This window comes from Aquarana catesbeiana, linkage group LG03 (genome assembly GCF_042186555.1).
Source record: "Aquarana catesbeiana isolate 2022-GZ linkage group LG03, ASM4218655v1, whole genome shotgun sequence".
Lineage (NCBI taxonomy): Eukaryota > Metazoa > Chordata > Amphibia > Anura > Ranidae > Aquarana > Aquarana catesbeiana.
The window spans coordinates 404903829-404922749 of record NC_133326.1 but is presented as its reverse complement, the minus strand read 5'-3'; the positions used below and the strand labels follow the sequence as shown (position 1 = coordinate 404922749).

The following is an 18921-nucleotide window of genomic DNA, read 5'->3' as shown; positions in this document are numbered from 1 at the left end:
CAACATATATGAAATGTCATGTATTGCTGCACCTAATTTCCAGAGAAAATGTCCACACAAGACCATGGTTATCAGAAGGACACACTGTAGACTCCCAGACTTATTAGAATGTATCAGTATTTAGGAGATCCTAAAGAGGAACTAAGTTCTGGAAACTGTGGTGTCCCTGTTACAAGGCTCACCTTAAAAAGGCTTTTGTTTCACGGAATGGGATTTTGGTGTTTTCTTATATTATTCTCTTACAAAAGTAATATTTTATATAAGGTTGTATTTTTTTTTTTAGGTTTTTATATATTTAGAAGGTATATTGGTCATTATTATATGTTCATAGGGCCTTTTTTATGGGTTTCTGCACAGATTACTTTCAAAATAATGTGAGGTCTTCTTTCATGGTTTTAGGGGTGTTTATTTTTTTGTTTTCATTTTTTTGTTTTTGTTGTTCTTTTTTTATTTGTTGGTAGGACCTTTTTATTAATTGTTTGGTGCTCAAAGTGCAGTATTCACGTGTTACTGACCATCTGTTCTTGGAGATACCTTTTGTTCTGCACTGCAAGAAAGTGCAAGAACAATCTGCACATAAACCACCGCAGAATTATATCACTCACAATCACAGCACCCACCTATCCGCCTAGGTAAAATACAATGGTTAGGCCTATTTACCTTGACTAAAATTGTCCTTCGCGATAAAATCTTTCCCAGAAAAAAATACTGGTTATGATGGGTGCATCTCTTTGTGGGTGTGGCCTAAAGTGGTGGGGCCTTGAAAAACACAATAAGAATGCTACAAGTTGGTTGCAAGTGACTTCAAGTCTTATTATATACATTCATAGTGCATTTATAGGACCAAATTCTTCTTAGGGCTTTCCTTCATTCTTCATGGCATGGATTTTATATTACACAAACAGTCCTTTCGGATTCTAGTCAATTTTGACATCATTTTATCATGCAGCTTTTGAAGATTTTTCCGCTGCATACTCACTTGGGTTCCCAGACTGCATGGGGGGATGCAGGTCCTTGATGCCATGGGCTCACAGAAAGTGGCTGAATTGGGGCTTCATTCAGCCTGGAAGAGACCAACAGCTAGAAATTGATTTGGAGTGTCAGCACTGAAGAGAAGTTAAGTACTGCAGTAAATGTTGCTGTTTCTCACAGGTATTGGGTAACATATCTTGTATTTCATCTTTAAACTCACTTTATTGCTGAGTTAACCAAATTTGAAATAGCACCACCAAAAAGCAGACGCTTTATGATCACCTGTCCTGCTTTCCATTCCATTTGATCTTCACTCACTTGTTCAAGAGCTGCAGCATCTGGCAGAATGTTCACATTTTGACACTTCTGTGAGTGTCTAATACCTGTTTCCTTTGCCACACTCTGTGGTTCCTTCATTCAACCCTTAAAGCGGACTTCCACCCAAAAGTGGAAGCTCCGCTTATCTGCTTCTTTCCCCCCTCCGGTACCACATTTGGGAACAAGTATCTGTTTTTTATAGGTACCGACCCCACTTCCAGGAGACTGCGCCGTGGCGCCATTCCTCAGATGTTCAGCCCCCTCCTCCTTCCTCTGCCACCAGGCCAGTTAGAAACCGCAGCGTGCTTTGCGCATGAGCAGTAGGGAGCCGGCTGTGAAGACGAAAGCCTTCACTGACGGTTTACCTTACCACCCAATGGCGGTGGCAGCACCAGATAGCCAATCCAAAAATCGACTGGGGGGTGACATTGCGGGATCCCTGGACAGGTAAGTGTCCTAATGTTAAAAGTCAGCAGCTACAGTATTTGTTTCCTGAGGGGGGGGGGGGGGCATAACTCTGCTTTAAGTCACTACTGTGTCCTGTAGCATCATAACAGAAAAAAAACTCACATAGCATGACTGAGGACACAGACATGTGAAGCCCCCAAAAGAAAGAAATGTGAGAGGATCATTCTACTGTAAGAGAGTGAGGATCAGAGAAATAGACAGTTGGGCAGGTAAGCTTTTTTTTTTTTTTTTTACATTATTTAACCACTTCCCTACCCGGCCATAGACAAATGACGTCCACAGATGGGATCTCCCATCCTGGGTGGACATCATATGACGGCTTGGGCTTCCCGGCCGCCTAGGGGGTGCGCGCCCGCCGCGTTCCTCGGGACCCGGTGCATGTGCCCAGCAGTCGCGATGCCTGCCGAGCACCCACGATTGCCCGTTAACCGGGCCGGACTGTGGATCTGTGTGTGTAAACACACAGATCCACGTCCTGTCAGTTGAGAGGAGAGCGATCTGTGTTCCCAGTACAGCGGAACACTGATCGGTCTCCTCCCCTTCTACGTCCCCGCCCCCTACAGTTAGAATCACTCCCTTAGGAAACATAGTTAACCCCTTGTGTCCCCCTAGTGGTTAACCCCTTCCCTGCCTGTCACATTTACACAGTAATCAATGCAATTTTATAGCATTGATCACTGTATAAATGTGAATGGTCCCAAAAATGTGTTAAAAGTGTCCAATGTGTACGCCATAATGTCGCAGTCACAAAAAAAATTTGCGCTCACCGCTATTACTAGTAAAAAAAAAAAATAAAATATTTTTTTTTTTTAAAAATGCCATAAATCTATCCCGTATTTTGTAGACGCTATAACTTTTGTGCAAACCAATCAATATACGCTTATTGCGATTTTTTTTAACCAAAAATATGTAGAAGAATACGTATCGGCCGAAACTGAGGAAAAAAATTGTTTTTTAAAAAAAAAATTGGGATATTTAATATAGCAAAAAGTAAAAAATATTGTGTTTTTTTTCAAAATTGTCGCTCTTCTTTTGTTTATAGCACAAAAAATAAAAACTGCAGAGGTGATCAAATACCACCTAAAGAAAGCTCTATTTGTGGGGAAAAAAGGACGTCAATTTTTTTGGGTACAACATCGCACAACCGCGCAATTGTCGTTTAAAGTGCGACAGCGCTGAAAACTAAAAATTGGCCTGGGAAGAAAGGGGGTGAAAATGCCCTGTATTGAACTGGTTAACCACTAGACGACCAGCCGCCAACTGCAGCAGGTTGGCTCGCCTGGGCAAATTGGCATAGGTATACATCAGCCGCTTTAAGACCATTAGGGGGCATGCACGCGACGACGGAGCCGATGCACGTGTCCAGTGGCCGTGGTGTTTGCTGGGTACCCGCAATCATGAGAGACACAGTACGGTGGTCTGCCAATGTAAACAGATAGATCTCTGTTCTGTCGGGGTAAGGAGACACATCTGTTGTTCATACTAAGTATAAACAGCGATGGGTCTCCTCCTTCAGGCAGTACCATCCTCCCACAGTTAGAATCACTCAGTTAGAATCACTCACTAGGACACACATTTAACTCCTTGATCGCCCCCCTAGTGTTAACCCTTTCCCTGCCAGTGACGTTTATACAGTAATCAGTGGCTATTTTTAGCTCGATCACTGTATAAATGTCAATGGTCCCAAAAAAGTGTCAAAAATGTCTGATCTGTCTGCCGCAATCCCAATAAAAATCGCAGATCACCACCATTACTAGTAAAAAAACATTAATAATAAAAATGCCATAAATATATTCCCTATTTTATAGATGCTATAACTTTTGTGCAAACCAATCAATATACGCTTATTGCGATTTTTTTTACCAAAAATATGTAGAAGAATACATATCGGCCTAAACTGAGGAAGAATTCTTTTTTTTTTTTTTTTGGCGGGATATTTATTATGGCAAAAAGTAAAAAATATTGTTTTGTTTTTTTTCAAAATTGTCGCACTTTTTTGTTTATAGCGCAAAAAATAACAATTGCAGAGGTGATCAAATACCACCAAAAGAAAGCTCTATTTGTAGGGAAAAAAGGACATCAATTTTGTTTGGGTACACCTTCGCATGACCGCGCAATTGTCAGTTAAAGTGAAGCAGTACTGAATTGCAAAAAATGGTCTGGTCAGGAAGGGGGCAAATTCTTCCGGGGCTGAAGTGGTTAAAGCAGCAACAAAGGCACTTCAGAGTTGAGCTTTATTTTATTTTTTTTACACAATTTTTTTTTTTTTTTACTTTTGCATTTGTTTTGGTTTATTTTTCTACATCAATTAACTTTAGTATTTACTACTGTCACTAGGATTTTAAGAGATCCCCTGATGTCAGCATACATACACAAAGGTGATAGGTTCGTTTTATGCAGACATCAGGGGTCTAAATAGACCTCTATTGTCTCCACTGTACACTAAAAATTCAGTTTATTGGGAAAAAGTGATTTTAATAGTAGCCCTTTAAGAGCTACTAAATGCCAGGAGGCAGAGGCGGGCATTGGGGTCATAGGAGCGCTGTGATCGTCGCAGTGGTCATATGATCGGAAAACTCCCGATCCTTAGCATGCAATAGGAGCTTCCCGGTCCCTGCCGTTGTCTGTGCAGGGAGCATGCAGGGCACATGTTATCAGAACAGAAAAGTGTTTACATTGGGCTTCATACATGCGGCCTCTCTACATTAAAGCCCACCAGCTGAGAGGCCTCATATATGAGCCATGTCAGAGGGAAGAGGTTCAACTGTTAGCCATGTAAAGACCTGCATGTAAAACATGCCATGCCCCTTACCATATGCCTGGGGTATACCCTCAATCTGCCTGTAAAGTGGAGTATCTGTACAATGTATTTAACCTACTAGAGCAAAGCTGACATTTACAAAGAGACATACCTTATCCTAGATGAGAGTCAGGTAGAGTTGTTTTAAAGTGGGACACCACAAAAAAAGTGGGGATCCCCCTAAAATACATAGTCCCTTCTTCCTGATGAGGGTACAGTATGAAAGCCAAGTGGGGCCCCTAAAAATACATACCAGTCCCTTATCCTTGATGAGGGACCAGTATGGATGTTAAGGGGGGCCCAAAACAAAGAAAAAGCATTAGTTCTGTCTTAAAATTCATATATGAGCATGCAGCAGTTCTGGTGGACTAGGAAAGGGAAGGATTGTCCCCTCCTAAGCCATATCAGGCCACATGTCTTTAACATACCACATGCCCCTCCACACCGAAAAAGTACATTATCTGCATGTTGATGTGGACAAGGGCCACCTTTCTAACAACCCTGGCCCTGTGGTTTTGGAAGTCTGTGGAATCTGGAAGATAAAAATAAGGGGTCTCCTGGATACTGGCACTTACCCTACTAATTCACAAAAAATAAGCATTATACAAGCACACAAACATACTTTTTGAGAAGTCCCTTATTTAAAAAATCATCAATCACATTGTCCAGAAATTTAGATCTTTATCAAACATCCAACACGATGAAACATTGAATGACACCTGCTGACTCAGTGAAGCCTCAGATCTTTGGCATGTGCCGCAATCAGGGGCTGATGCAATTTGAAATGAGCAGGAGTACCTTTTCCTGGTGTGGAAGTGTGTGTTCTGGTCTCAAACCCTAGTAAACTTGTGTTCTTCAGTGGTAGTATGTTATTTAGCGGTGGCCAAAAACCAGAGGCTTCACTGATTGACTCAGAATGCATCTCTTCCATTCACACACATGTTCCTAAATTGCGTGTGAATGTACTACCAATTGTGTCTGTTTTTATGTGTGCTTACCTATTCAAGTGTTACTACACTATGAGGCTTCTCTGCGGCCCTCTTTGTTTTACTCTTTTACAGTCATATTTGTGTCTATGACACCCTGTGAAGATTCATCTTCATGTCCTGGAGGAAAGGTGGAACAGGGAGCAAAGGGAAATCTCTACAAAGTGAGGACAAACCCCCCATAGACAGTTGTCATTGCAACAGTTTTCCCCTCACCACTTGCTCTCATGATAACGCTAGCTGACAATAATCACTTAGACACATAAGGAGTTTGTAATCCTCCCCTATTCTATCCATAACTAAAAAGTTTTGGTTATATGCACACATTGGAGTTGATTTACTAAAGGCAAAGAGACTGTGCACTTTGCAAAGTACAGTTGCACTCAGCAAGTACAGTTGCTCCAACGCTTAGTAAATGAGGGAAAAGTTCTTTTTGCAAAGAGTACCCAATCACATGAAAGGAAAATTAAAAAAACAGCATTTTTGCTTGCACATGATTGGATGATGGAAGTCAGCAGCACTTCTGCTCATTTACTAAGCTTTGTGCACAGTCTCTTTGCCTTTAGTAAATCAACCCCATTGTGTTTATTTTGCCATCAAAATTAAGGCAAGCACAGCTTACTTTTAAAGATCCTGGTTAGCTTCATTTTGATCATCACATCCTACTGTGTGGACCCATGCCTTTGCAAATCAACAAATTAGCCTAGAAAGCTTTGAACAGTATTGTAAATTATTGATCACCACCATATATTTGCCAGATTACTTTATAAGTCAGTATTTATGTACAACATAACACATTTTTGTCAGTAAATCACTCTGATCTAAAGTGAACATATAACCTTCTGTTCTTTAGGGATTTTAATGGAAGACTTTTGCTCACCTCCCTCATTATCCTTGTTATCAGCACATGAAGTTTCCATGGCAACATTGCATCCAGACCCTCTCCAGCCGGTCTGGCAGATACACTGCCAGCTGTTCTGACCGAGTGTGCATCTCCCATTGCCATTGCACAGATCAGGGCAGCCATCTGGTTGAAGAAAGGAAGAAGATAAGTATAAAAGATAGCAATCTGGACTAGATGACTGTGGTCTGCATAGATGATAAAATGAATCCATGCCTGAAAATTGATCTTCCATCAGTCAGAGCTATGCTTCATTCAGTGCATCTTAAATCAACATTAGGCAACCATATCATCTATAGCTTGTACTGTGCACCTTGGCTAATGGTTAAAATTCACTCAAGCTTATTAAAAGTAATACATGCCTATATATTTTGTGTTTGTTTATATACTGTATATATATATATCTATATATAGATAGATATATATAGATATAGATATCTATCTATATATATATCTATATCTATAGATATAGATATATAGATCTATATATATCTATAGATCTATAGATATATATAGATATATATATATCTATATATATATAGATATATATATATCTATATATAAAACTCACACTTTCTTTCACCTGTTGCTTATGTTCTACAACAAAGAACGCCCTGTAAGAGTATCACTAAATTATAAAGTTAATTTTTGACAGGCAGGACAAGCAAACAAAAATGTAATACTTAGCAAATAAATACATTTTTACATTTTAAAAAGAGATACCATGAGTGTACAATGAGTCATTTTTTTGTGGCACACCTTTCTCACTGCAAGCAGTAATAAAAAGTGTAGGCGATTCCACTACTGTAACACCTGGGAAAATATTACTTACTGAATTCACTTACTGCTTCAATTTGAATCTCTAGGCTTTTTTTTGTGGAATGTCACATCTATTTGTAGCACTATGGTAACCAGGCTAGATAATTATAAATAATTTTAATGATGGTGTGCTGCTGCCTGCAGTTTGCAGAGAGAGACAAATGAGTTTATGGTGTGGTGCAGTAAAAATGTGAATACTGCATAAAATAATGTGTTTGCTGCATACCAATAAAATCCTCCACTAAACACAACCCCGCCCCCCCTCGCCCCCCCCCCCCCCCCAAAAAAAAAAACAAGGACAGGGCTGGTGGAAAAAAAATACTTTAAGGAAATCATATGGTATAGAGGTCATAATGTGAGTGCAATCTTAGACTCCAGGTTTATACTTATTTGTACTTTTGGTAATTTTTATGCCTTTGTTTTATTCTAATATCATTAAATATCCAGCACCCCTTTACTACATACTGTTGAAGAAGGGATTTAAAAAAATAAATCTTATTTTTGCATGCCATTTTTTAAAATGTTCTAATAAAATTACTGAATGTATAATATCACATTTTGTTGAAACTAAAATTATATTATTTTAGCGATTATATTGGCAGTGACAGTGCAGAGGATATATTTGTTATCTGCCTGTTCAGACTTTTTCAGCCTTTTTCAAGCTGTTTCAACATCCTACCCATGGTTAGAGATGGGCCAAACATCCCCCCGTAGGAACCCTAATAAAGTCTATGGGCCCCAAACTTGAAAAATCAAAAGTCCCCATTTTTGAAGGCTTATTTGCAATTAAGTGGCCATAAAAAAGGGTATGGGGGTCTGGGTATTACACTGGGGGACATGTATGAATGCAAAAACATGTTTTAAAAAAAGATAGTTTTTACAGAAGCAGTGATTTTAATGATGCTTAAAGTGCAACAATAAAAATGAAAAATTCCTTTAAATATAGTGTATGGGGGGGGGGGGGGGTCCCCTTAGTCTGCCTGTAAAGTGGAGCATCCGTAGCATGTATGGAACATGCTGCAGCAAAAATGACGTTACTAAAGAAAAAAAAAAAGAAATTATATTCAAATTGCCGGCAATACAATACCATGGCTGGAAATAAAAAAATGTTAAAAAAACGAAGTGGGGTCCCCACCTCCAGTCCATACCAGGCCTTTTGGGTCCAGTATGGATTTTAAGGGGAACCCAATGCCAACTAAAAATAAAAATGGTGTGGGGTCCCCTCAAAATCCATACCAGATCCTTATCCGCTAACTCAGCCTGGCAGGCCAGGAAAGGGGGGGTGAGTGAGCGCCCTCCTCCTGAACCATACCAGGGCACATGCCCTCAACATGGGGGGCTCCGCCCCCCACCCCAAAGCACCCAAAGCCCCTTGACAAGGGCCTCATCCCCACAACCCTAGGCTATGGTTGTGGGGGTCTGCGGCAGGGGGCTTATTTGAATTTGGAAGCCCCCCTTTAACAAGGGGGCCCCCAGATCTCATTCCCCCATGTGAATATGTTTGGGGTACATAGCCCATACCCCAACCCATTCACCAAAAAAGTGTAAGAAAGTAATAAAAACATAGAGACAGTTTTTGACAATTCCATTAATTTAAAAATGGAAAACAATGTCTCCCGATGTAAATCCATCGTCAATCATGCCGTCAACTAAGGCCAACCACTGAATGCCTCGCTTGCCATTTCACAGTTCTTATATAGGTAAAGACAGGGCCACCTGGCGATGTTACCTGTGGCACCGCTCCCTTGTGAAATCACCGACCCAGCATGCACCGGCACATCACAAGGGAGCGGTGCCACCAGGTAACATCACCAGGTGGCTACGCCCCTTACCTATACTGTATAAGAACTGTCAAACGGCAAGCCAGGCATTCATCAGTTTGCCTTAGTTGATAGCGGAGCAATTTTTTTTTCTTTTTTATGATGTGGCGTTGGCAGCGGCAGCCTGATTGCTGACAGATCTACAGCATGGGACACTGTTTTTTTTTTTAATAAAGGAGTCAAAAATTGTCTCTGTTTTCATGACTTTTTTTACTCATTCACATGGGGAGGGCGGGAATCTGGGGCTCCCTTTTTTAAAGGGGGCTTCCAGATTCTGATAATCCCCCTGCCTGCAGACCTCCATAACCACAGTCTAGAGTTGTGGGGATGAGGCTCTTGTCATGGGAACAAGGTGCTTTGGGGCGGGGGAGCAGAGTCCCCCCTGCCTCAAAGCACCCACCTTCCCATGTTGAGGTCACGTGGCCTGGTATGGTTCAGGAGGGGGGCGCTCACTTGTCCCTCCCCTTTCCTGGCCTGCCAGGCTGCATGCTCTGTTAAAGGCCTGCTATGGATTAGGGGGGGCCCCCACGCCATTTTTTTCACCGTCAATGTTTTTTTTTATTCAGCTGCAAGCCCATTGAAAGCTGATGACTCATCAGTTGTTAAGGACACCATGGCCAAATTCCCGGTCCGCTCTTTAACCTCGCTGACGGTATTCCCGAGTGTGGCTCGGGGTGGATTTTCAGCACCAAAAGCGGTAACCCCGAGCCACACTCGGGATTGCATTGCAGGATCCATGTACAGCAAACTTACCTTGTCCCCAGGATCCTGTGATGTCCTCCCTGTTTTGTGTGTGAGCCGTCCTCCGCTCATCACATTGCCGAGCTCCGTTCCCTGCGAGCGGGGAACACAATACATATACAGTACACTGTAATCTTACAGATTACATTACTGTAGCAATTTATTTCACATTCCTTTTGTCCCTAGTGGTTTGTCCAGTGCCCTGCATACAGTTTTATATTATAAATACTGTTCTTTCTGTCTGGAAACTGGAGATTGTCCATAGCAACCAAAACCATCCCTTTACTTCAAAAGTGGTTTTAGACCAGCTAGAAAACAACGATAATAAATTAGAATCACTTGCAGAATTGAGTGATAGTGATTTGAGGGGAAATCCGTCATCAAACACTGAAAAGTAATGATGGTGACAATTCTGCAACTGAGCAAATTTCAGTGTTTTTGATTTGATTACATTATTGTATAATTTGTATTATTATTATATTATTATTTGTTATAATTATTTATAGTTATTTATTATATTATAATTTATGATTTCGTGTTTCAAACTTTATCATACCCGGGATGTCTACTAGACTCGTTTGGACAGATTTAAGTGAGTTATTCCTAAGAATTACAGGCCTACAATATAAAACGCCAAATTTTCATGCAAAATAATTGTACCGCTTTCAGCATCAAAAATCTGAAATAATCATACCGCCAGGGAGTTTAACAATCATCTATTTACTGTACCCTGATTGGGCAAAGCTTTGCCCAATCAGGGCTTAGAATGCACTGTGCAGTGCGCAGTGCATTGCAGAGTGTTCGGCAGGGTGAGCACCCATCGAATGCCCTACAAATTTGGTTGTTGCTTGATTGGGCTAAGCAAAATTTCGCCCCAAACGTTCGCCCGACTCTACCCATGGTCATATGTTTTTTTTTGTTTCCAATGTCAAATAATGACAACTTCCAGGAGGCTATTCCCCATATCAGAGATTCGTTCTTAATCCAGCCAGTCATTATTAATCTGGCTGATGTGATGGTGCCAGAAGATAATTAAACCTGTATCAAGGAAGGTGGACATGTCACTGAATGAGGGGGTGCTCAGTGGCCCCAAATCTGGCTGCTATAGTGGGGGGATCAGTTCAATGGGTAAGAAAACCTTACAACACATGAAAGGTCCTCTGCACTACCTACAGATGAAATACAGGCTGCTTGCTGCTGGCACTGATTGTGTATTCACCACAAACCAAACAAACCATTAACATAAATAGAGCAGCGTAAACCAACAAAAAATTGACAATGAACTCAAAACCTCATTGTACCTCACAGTACTTAAACCAGTGTAAATATACCATCAGATACACTTACTGAACAAATAATAGATCAAAGTGAAAAATAGTTTCTCAAAAAAACTTTTAAACCATATTATACATCAATGCATATAGTGAGTCCATGGAAATAATTCCATATACAGTGGGGACCGAAAGTATTCAGACCCCCTTAAATTTTTCACTCTTTGTTATATTGCAGCCATTTGCTAAAATCATTTAACTTAATTTTTTTCCTCATTAAGAGTCAAAAGAGTGAAAAAAGAGTGAAAAATTTAAGGGGGTCTGAATATTTTCCATCCCCACTGTATAAACACCCAGTGACAATGAACCAGGAGAAATTATGAAATATTATACTGCATTCAGTGATCCTTTAATCCTAGAAGGATTTACACCCTTAATGACCAGGCCATTTTTTGCAATACGGCACTGTGTTGCTTTAACTGACAATTGCACGGTCGTACAAATATAGCTTTCTTTTGGTGGTTTTTATTTTTTGTGCTATAAACCAAAAAAGACAGACATTTTTGAAAAAGAGGTCAGATTCCCATTCTGCCTTTCTATGGAGTGATTGCGGGTGGCCGGCAAACATCGAGTCCGCCAGACCCACGAGAACGCGCACCCACAGTATCTATTACACGAAAAAATGTACAGGTACATCATTTTGAGCAATAGAGCCGACCTGCCACAGTATATGTAATGTGGCTGGCCGGCAAGTGGTTAGAGTGTCATCATAGGAGAGGGTCCCACCACCATTCACTCTCCGCTTTCACCGGGATCTGTGGACCTACTTGGCATATAATAGGTCAATCAGCGCCTTTCCTTTTCACCAAAGGGTAAAAAACAGCAGTTCCCACCAGCCACTTCATGAGCAAATGCCCCATGATTAGTCCTCCAGCTTCTCCCATATGGTAAAGGGAACAACCAGTCTCATTCTCTCAAGGCAAAGAGAAAACTCCACATAGTGTAATATAGTTACAAAAACCTAACATTTTATTAAAACCATGAGTTAAAACAATGTTTATATATACACTTATTTCCATAGACTCATTTCTTTTTGAGACACTATTTTTTCACTTTGATCGATTATTTATTCAGTAAGTTTATCTGTTGGTATTATCACATTACATGCATTGCAGTGTGTCAATTTTTTTTGTTGGTTTGTGATGCACTTTTTATGTTAAGGGGTAAGAAAACCTACTTTGTTATTTTTTTTAATCTGATAGCAACAGTGGCTGTTTGGCTGGCTTTTGGCGGAGGAGCATGCTGGAAAACCAGCAGCCAACCAACTCCCAATCTGATCGGAGTGTTCCGGTGGGGGGGCGTCCCCTTGTCAAAACACAACAGCTCAGTGGGGGAGATCACTGTACTAATGTCAGATAGTTAGTACAGCGGCTCCAACTGGAGCTGACAGTTTTTCCCTTCAACACAGCAAAAAAACTCCAGGCTTTACTCCTCGCTCCTTCGTTAACATAAATGTGTGCACACATAGTTCACACACATTTGCGGGGCATTTTGCAACTCATTTGTGAGACTTTGGAGCATGCCAGCATATCTGACCCCACCCCAAAGTCTATGGTCAGCCCTAACGTAAAGCGGTAATAAACTTTGCTTTGCAATTTTTTATACCTACAGGTAAGCTTATAATAAAGCTTTCAGTACTTGTAGGTAAAATTAATATCTCCTAAACATTCACTGTTTAGGAGATAGTCACTTGTTTGGCAGCCGGAGACGCCACTGGCACAAGTGATTTGAAGGAGTGGCATACTCATGCCATTCCTTCAGAGCCCTGTGCCGTGGCGGTGACTCCTGCATTTATGCTCGGGAGTGACATCACCGCATCTCGCCCATTAAAGTGGCTGGAGCCTGCGAACTCGGGAGCAAGACTGGGTGAAGATGGAAGCCCTGTCAACGGTGACAGTGCACCGCTGGAAGGCTTTGTTTCAAGGTAAGTCTTTCATAATGTGCTAGTATGTGATGCATACTAGCACATTATGACATTGCCTTGCAGGAGATTTTTTTTTTCTAAACTTTACTACCGCTTTAATCTTTAAACTGTAAAGCAATGGAAAGTTGCCAAAAGCAGTACGTTACAAATATCAAGCAACACACTTAAGAATCTATCTGCTCCTGGAAAACAACATTACAAAATAACATAAGTGTACTGACTCCTCTATTTATTGGCTTTAAGACAAATACATTTATTTGGTTCATATATTTTCTTGTTTTTGAACTATAGCAAATGCTCTGACTCTTCTCAACTTACACTGCTTCTTTTACTGAATTTAGTTACAAGTTTCCAGAGGTGGCGAAAGGTGGGGAATGTAATTAGACAAAATTATCACAGTTGGTACAATTTGGGGCTTGGTGTTGCCCCATCTATCCCTACTGCCCTAGGCAATGGCCCACAAGTGACATCATAAAAGCAGCCCCATTGCTCTTCATTTTTCTCTCTTCACTCAGCTCATGCAAACAGTTATTTTGCAAAGGGGAAATGATCAGTGCCAATGTACCATTAGCATATATCGTACTCTTCATAGTGGTTGTCTGGCCAGTGTGCTACACAAGTATTTATTTTAATTTGAAGAAGAAGACTATGATTACAATATCTCTCCATGTTCAAATACTCTGGAGATATTCCAATATTCCAATGTAAGTGACGACTAATCGCATGATCATTTCAGTGAGCTGTTTGGTTTCCGCTTTTTTCCAACTGTTGTCTACTAGTCAAATGCATGAGTACCAGAATTGCAATTCAACAACAAATCTAATTCCCACATTTAGTGAAAACTGCCTAAAAATAATATTACTGCAAAACAGAACCAAACCAGCCAGTGGGAACAGTTGTTTTACTGTTCACGTTAAGTGCTCACAGTGAGCCATTTGTATTGGAGCTACCCAGCAAAGGAGATTTCTTTATTTTCTGACCTAATTATTACTGAGACTTCTTTTGTAAAAAGCAAGTCGAGAAGACCTACAAGCTGTGGGGAAAGAAGTGCGCCTCAAAAAGCTTTTATGCTACAAAAGCACTTTAAATGGTTCAGGAATGATTTCAGTTATTGTGTAATATTTCAGAGTAAGAGTGATTCCACTTGTAAGTTAGAACTGATTATGCTTGATTGTATTGTTATTCTAATAAAAGAATGAGGGTATGAAAGATAGATCAGTGCCTTCAAACGACTAAGTTCTTACAGAGCTATTCAAATGTAACCATTTTCACATAATTACCATGGCAAGTAGAACATTCTCGGAATATTGTGCTAATATATACTCTATCCTTTGATCACTGTTGCTTAAGACAAATGGTTTAGTAACAGGGACCGATTTACGTGGATGCATGTTGCGGTTGTTTGAATGCGATTGTGTGTTGTAGACAACTAGGTTTTTATGTTTATTTGACTGACAGAATGCATAAAAATATAAATGTTTAAAAGCAACACAAATATTATTTTAAACATCATAAAACCTACAATGCACAGCCGTCACAATCATTGTACAATTATGCAATAACACATTATACACGGGTTTGAGGGCTCATAGATATTATGGTCAAGTGGGAGTAGTTCTGTGTAGCATGGAGGTCAAAGAGGTTCTAGTTTGTATATATTAAAACAGGTCACAACATGAAGTTAACTGGTTGTAGTGGAAACAAGCAGTATTTTTGGTGACACATGCTTCAATGAATAACAATTCAAATTATTTTTTTCATGTTTAGAACACACATATCTATGGGTTCTGGACCAAAGTAACCAGAGCAGTCATGTAGGGGAATTATCTTCATTTGACACTCTGGGGTGGTTGTGGCTGAACAGTACTGCTCTATAGCATAGCAGACAAAAACATTTGTTGCTGGAGTGACTCTACTTCAATGTTGTTCTGAAATTGCATAATTTAAATTAACTACTGCTTCTAGAGGAATGGGAATTCTGTTTGGACTGCTATAACATTTTGGGTATAGCAATTTCTCTTTACCTCTGTCTCTTCCACAAGCTGCTTTACAATGAACCTTATAGGAACACAAACTGACTGACACCCTTCACAGAACCATTATAGGTTGTGCCAAAAAAAGTGTCAAAGGTGTCACTTAGTGTCCGAATTGCCACCCAAATGTTGGAGTCCCGCTATAAGTCACTGATCACCACCATTACTAGTAAAAAAATCAAACAAATAAATCAATTTTTTACACTTTTTGATTGGATATGTTTTATATCAGAACGTAAAAAATATTGTGTTTTTTTTTCAAAATTGTCTTTTTTTTTTCCATAAATTTTTTATTGAAGTCAATAACAGATTAAGTGTTACAATTTGAACATCATGGACATCATACAAAAGGTTTTATGGGCTACCAATATTCTTCAGGTCATAATATATACCAGAGAGGGATACAGAATGTAATACAGTCAGGGAGGTATATAAGCATGTTCTCCATTCGGCACATTGGTTATGAGCCTAATCATTCCTGTATGCATTTGAACAACAACCCTGATGTGTCTGGTATGTCAACGTTATCAGGAGCCCAATTTCAAGGACGAAAATTAGAAAGGAGGAAGAAGGAAAGACAAAATTAAGTGAGAGACACAAAAAAAAAAAGGGGGGGGGGCAGAGAAATTGTGGGGAAAGAAAGGGGAAAGGGAAGGGAAGAGGGGAGGTTCCAGGAAGGGGAAGACGTTGTGGTATGAGTTAGTGGGGTATGAGTTAGTGGGTAAAAATAACATGTCCCCCCCACCCCCCCATATTTAATTTATTGTGAACTATATAAGTAGTACTTTAGTCGGTTCACTGTCTAGGAATTGGCAATTTGGAAGTCTTTGGTCGTTTTAAAGTGGGTCCAGCATGCCCATGTGGTTATGAATTTTTGTATCCACTCTTGGGATATATGTATCATTTCCTCCATCTCTTCTATTTTAGAGAGCCTAGCGAACCACTCCTTAACAGTTGGGGATGTGTTAGATCGCCAGTGTTTCGGAACACAAAGTATCACCGCATTCACCAAATGCATCGCTAGTGATTTGTAGTAGTCTTTTTTACACAATGTCGTGTGATGTAATAAATATTGCGCTGGGGTATAATTTAAGGTATATGTGGTGACCTTTGTGATTGTATCATGTACCTTTTTCCAGAAAGGTTGCAAGGAATCACAGTCCCACCAAATGTGAAGCATAGTACCCTCTGCCGTACCACATCTCCAGCATGTGTTAGGGATGGTAGGTGAGAATTTGTGGAGGAGTGAGGGAGTTCTGTACCATCGTGTTTCAATTTTGTAACCATTTTCTTGAATAGCAACATTCATGGAGCCCTTATGCGTATATTCATGAATGGTTTCCCATTCCTCATCTGATAATGAGATATGTAAATCTCTATCCCATGCTTTGCGTACAGGTTCTCTAGTAATATTTGCCTCTTCTAGCAGCAGTGTGTAAATAAAGGATATTAAATGTCCTTGTGGAGTGTTTCTTGTACAGAGGGATTCGAATGGTGTGAGCTGTCTTGCCCATATCAAGGGCGCTGGTTGTGTAGACAGGAAGTTCCGTATTTGTCTATAAGTCCAAAAGGGGAAGCAATCGGCTAGTGAGATGTCCACCAGATTGTCATAAGAACAGGGGGCGCCTTTTGAGAAAAAGTGTTGCGCCCTCATATCTTTGTGGGGCCATTCGTGCTTTAGAAATGAGCTTATGTTTCCTGGTGGAAAGTCAGGATTTCCTTTCAACGTGGTCAGGGGTCCAGGAGCAGAGGAGATGGCTATAGATTTGGCTGCCTGTGAGAAGGCCATCAGAGATGGATGAATAAGAGGGTGTGTCAGAGACTCTATTGGCCAATGCTTAGGAAGGAGCCAGGGGAAATCACGAACTGGGAATCGTGAAAAAGAATTTTCAATATATTGCAAAGTAATAGTATATATAAACAATTCAAGTAAACATACACTACAAACAGCGCTATTGTTGAGCGAAAACATATAAATAAAAATCATGCGGCCAACTACGCACAAAAGTAATTAAACAGAGAGGTATAGAGTCTGTGAAGTGATCAGGAAAATGTCCATAAGTGATAATACAGCTGAATCACAGTGTGCGCCTTCCACCGGTCAGTAGGACTTCACCCTGTGTTGGCACTCTCCCCCTAGGGGGGTCAAACTCACCAAATATGCAAGTTAAAAAAGCCTCCAAGAGAAAAAGATCTCCTTAGCACATCTCTCTCAGTACCACTCCAGGGGGTTCGGGGGGGGTCACAACTCCAAACAGATAGATGACAAAGAAAGAAAGTATGCACATAGCGTAATTCTGTTTATTAAGATGAACCCCACAATCTTCACAAAACACCCCTCAACCAATATACGTACAAAATAAAAGCAGTCAATCAAGCAAAAAGGATTATTGCGTATCACCGTTCAGAAGATCAGCCGGCTCGGTATCCAGGGGAACAAATCACTTCCTGGTTTGTGGATCAGGCTGAGGTGGAACGCATACCTCACTTCCGGCGTCGTGTAAGCCACGTGGCTTACACGACGCCGGAAGTGAGGTATGCGTTCCACCTCAGCCTGATCCACAAACCAGGAAGTGATTTGTTCCCCTGGATACCGAGCCGGCTGATCTTCTGAACGGTGATACGCAATACTCCTTTTTGCTTGATTGACTGCTTTTATTTTGTACGTATATTGGTTGAGGGGTGTTTTGTGAAGATTGTGGGGTTCAACTTAATAAACAGAATTACGCTATGTGCATACTTTCTTTCTTTGTCATCTATCTGTTTGGAGTTGTGACCCCCCCCTGAACCCCCTGGAGTGGTACTGAGAGAGATGTGCTAAGGAGATCTTTTTCTCTTGGAGGCTTTTTTAACTTGCATATTTGGTGAGTTTGACCCCCCTAGGGGGAGAGTGTCAACACAGGGTGAAGTCCTACTGACCGGTGGAAGGCGACACTGTGATTCAGCTGTATTATCACTTATGGACATTTTCCTGATCACTTCACAGACTCTATACCTCTCTGTTTAATTACTTTTGTGCGTAGTTGGCCGCATGATTTTTATTTATATGTTTTCGCTCAACAATAGCGCTGTTTGTAGTGTATGTTTACTTGAATTGTTTATATATACTATTACTTTGCAATTTTATGTTTTTTTAAACGGCTGCTGCTTCTTGGAACACTTAGTGTAGAAACTGAGTGTTTATACCTCCCCCATTCTCTAGTTCTACTCTCTCACTTTTGGACATTAATCTATCCATTTGGCGCTGAGCGGTGTGCTGCAGGCCCGAGCAAACCTTTCCTTTCACAATTTTCAATATATACCCATAGTTTTTTGTTGTAATGAATATTCCAATCAGCGATTCTAGTGAGATGGCAGGCTAGATAATATTTATAGAGGTCAGGCAAGCCTATGCCTCCCTTAACCTTTGTGCGAGTCAACCGAGTATACTTAATACGTGGCAGAGAGTTTCTCCAGATAAATCTTGAGCAGGCTTGTCTATATGTCGCAAAAAAAACTGTCGGGAGATGGATTTGGAACAGTCTGCATTAAATATAAAAAGCGCGGGAGTGTTTTTTTTTGTTTATAGTGCAAAAAATAAAAACCACAGAGGTGATCAAATTGAACCAAAAGAAAGCTCTATTTGTGGGGAAAAAAGGATATGAATGTTATTTGTGTACAGTACAACACGACCTTGCAATTGTCAGTTAAAGTAATGACATGCCATATATCGCAAAAAATGGCCCGGTCATGAAGGGGGTAAACCTTTTGGGGCTGAACTGGTTAATATTGAAAAATGTAAAGTAATGCACTTGGGAGCTAAAAATAT

At 40.4% G+C, this 18921-nt stretch overlaps 1 protein-coding gene across 6 annotated transcripts in view; it reads right to left on the bottom strand.

Moving 5' to 3' along the window:
- TENM2 (teneurin transmembrane protein 2) overlaps nucleotides 1–18921 on the bottom strand; it is a 2056834-nt gene that overhangs the window by 273393 nt on the left and 1764520 nt on the right. For all 6 annotated transcript variants that reach the window (XM_073620699.1, XM_073620701.1, XM_073620700.1 and 3 more), the window contains one exon: nucleotides 6425–6571. In XM_073620699.1, the coding sequence (XP_073476800.1) occupies nucleotides 6425–6571 (147 nt within the window). The remainder of the gene's footprint in view (nucleotides 1–6424; nucleotides 6572–18921) is intronic.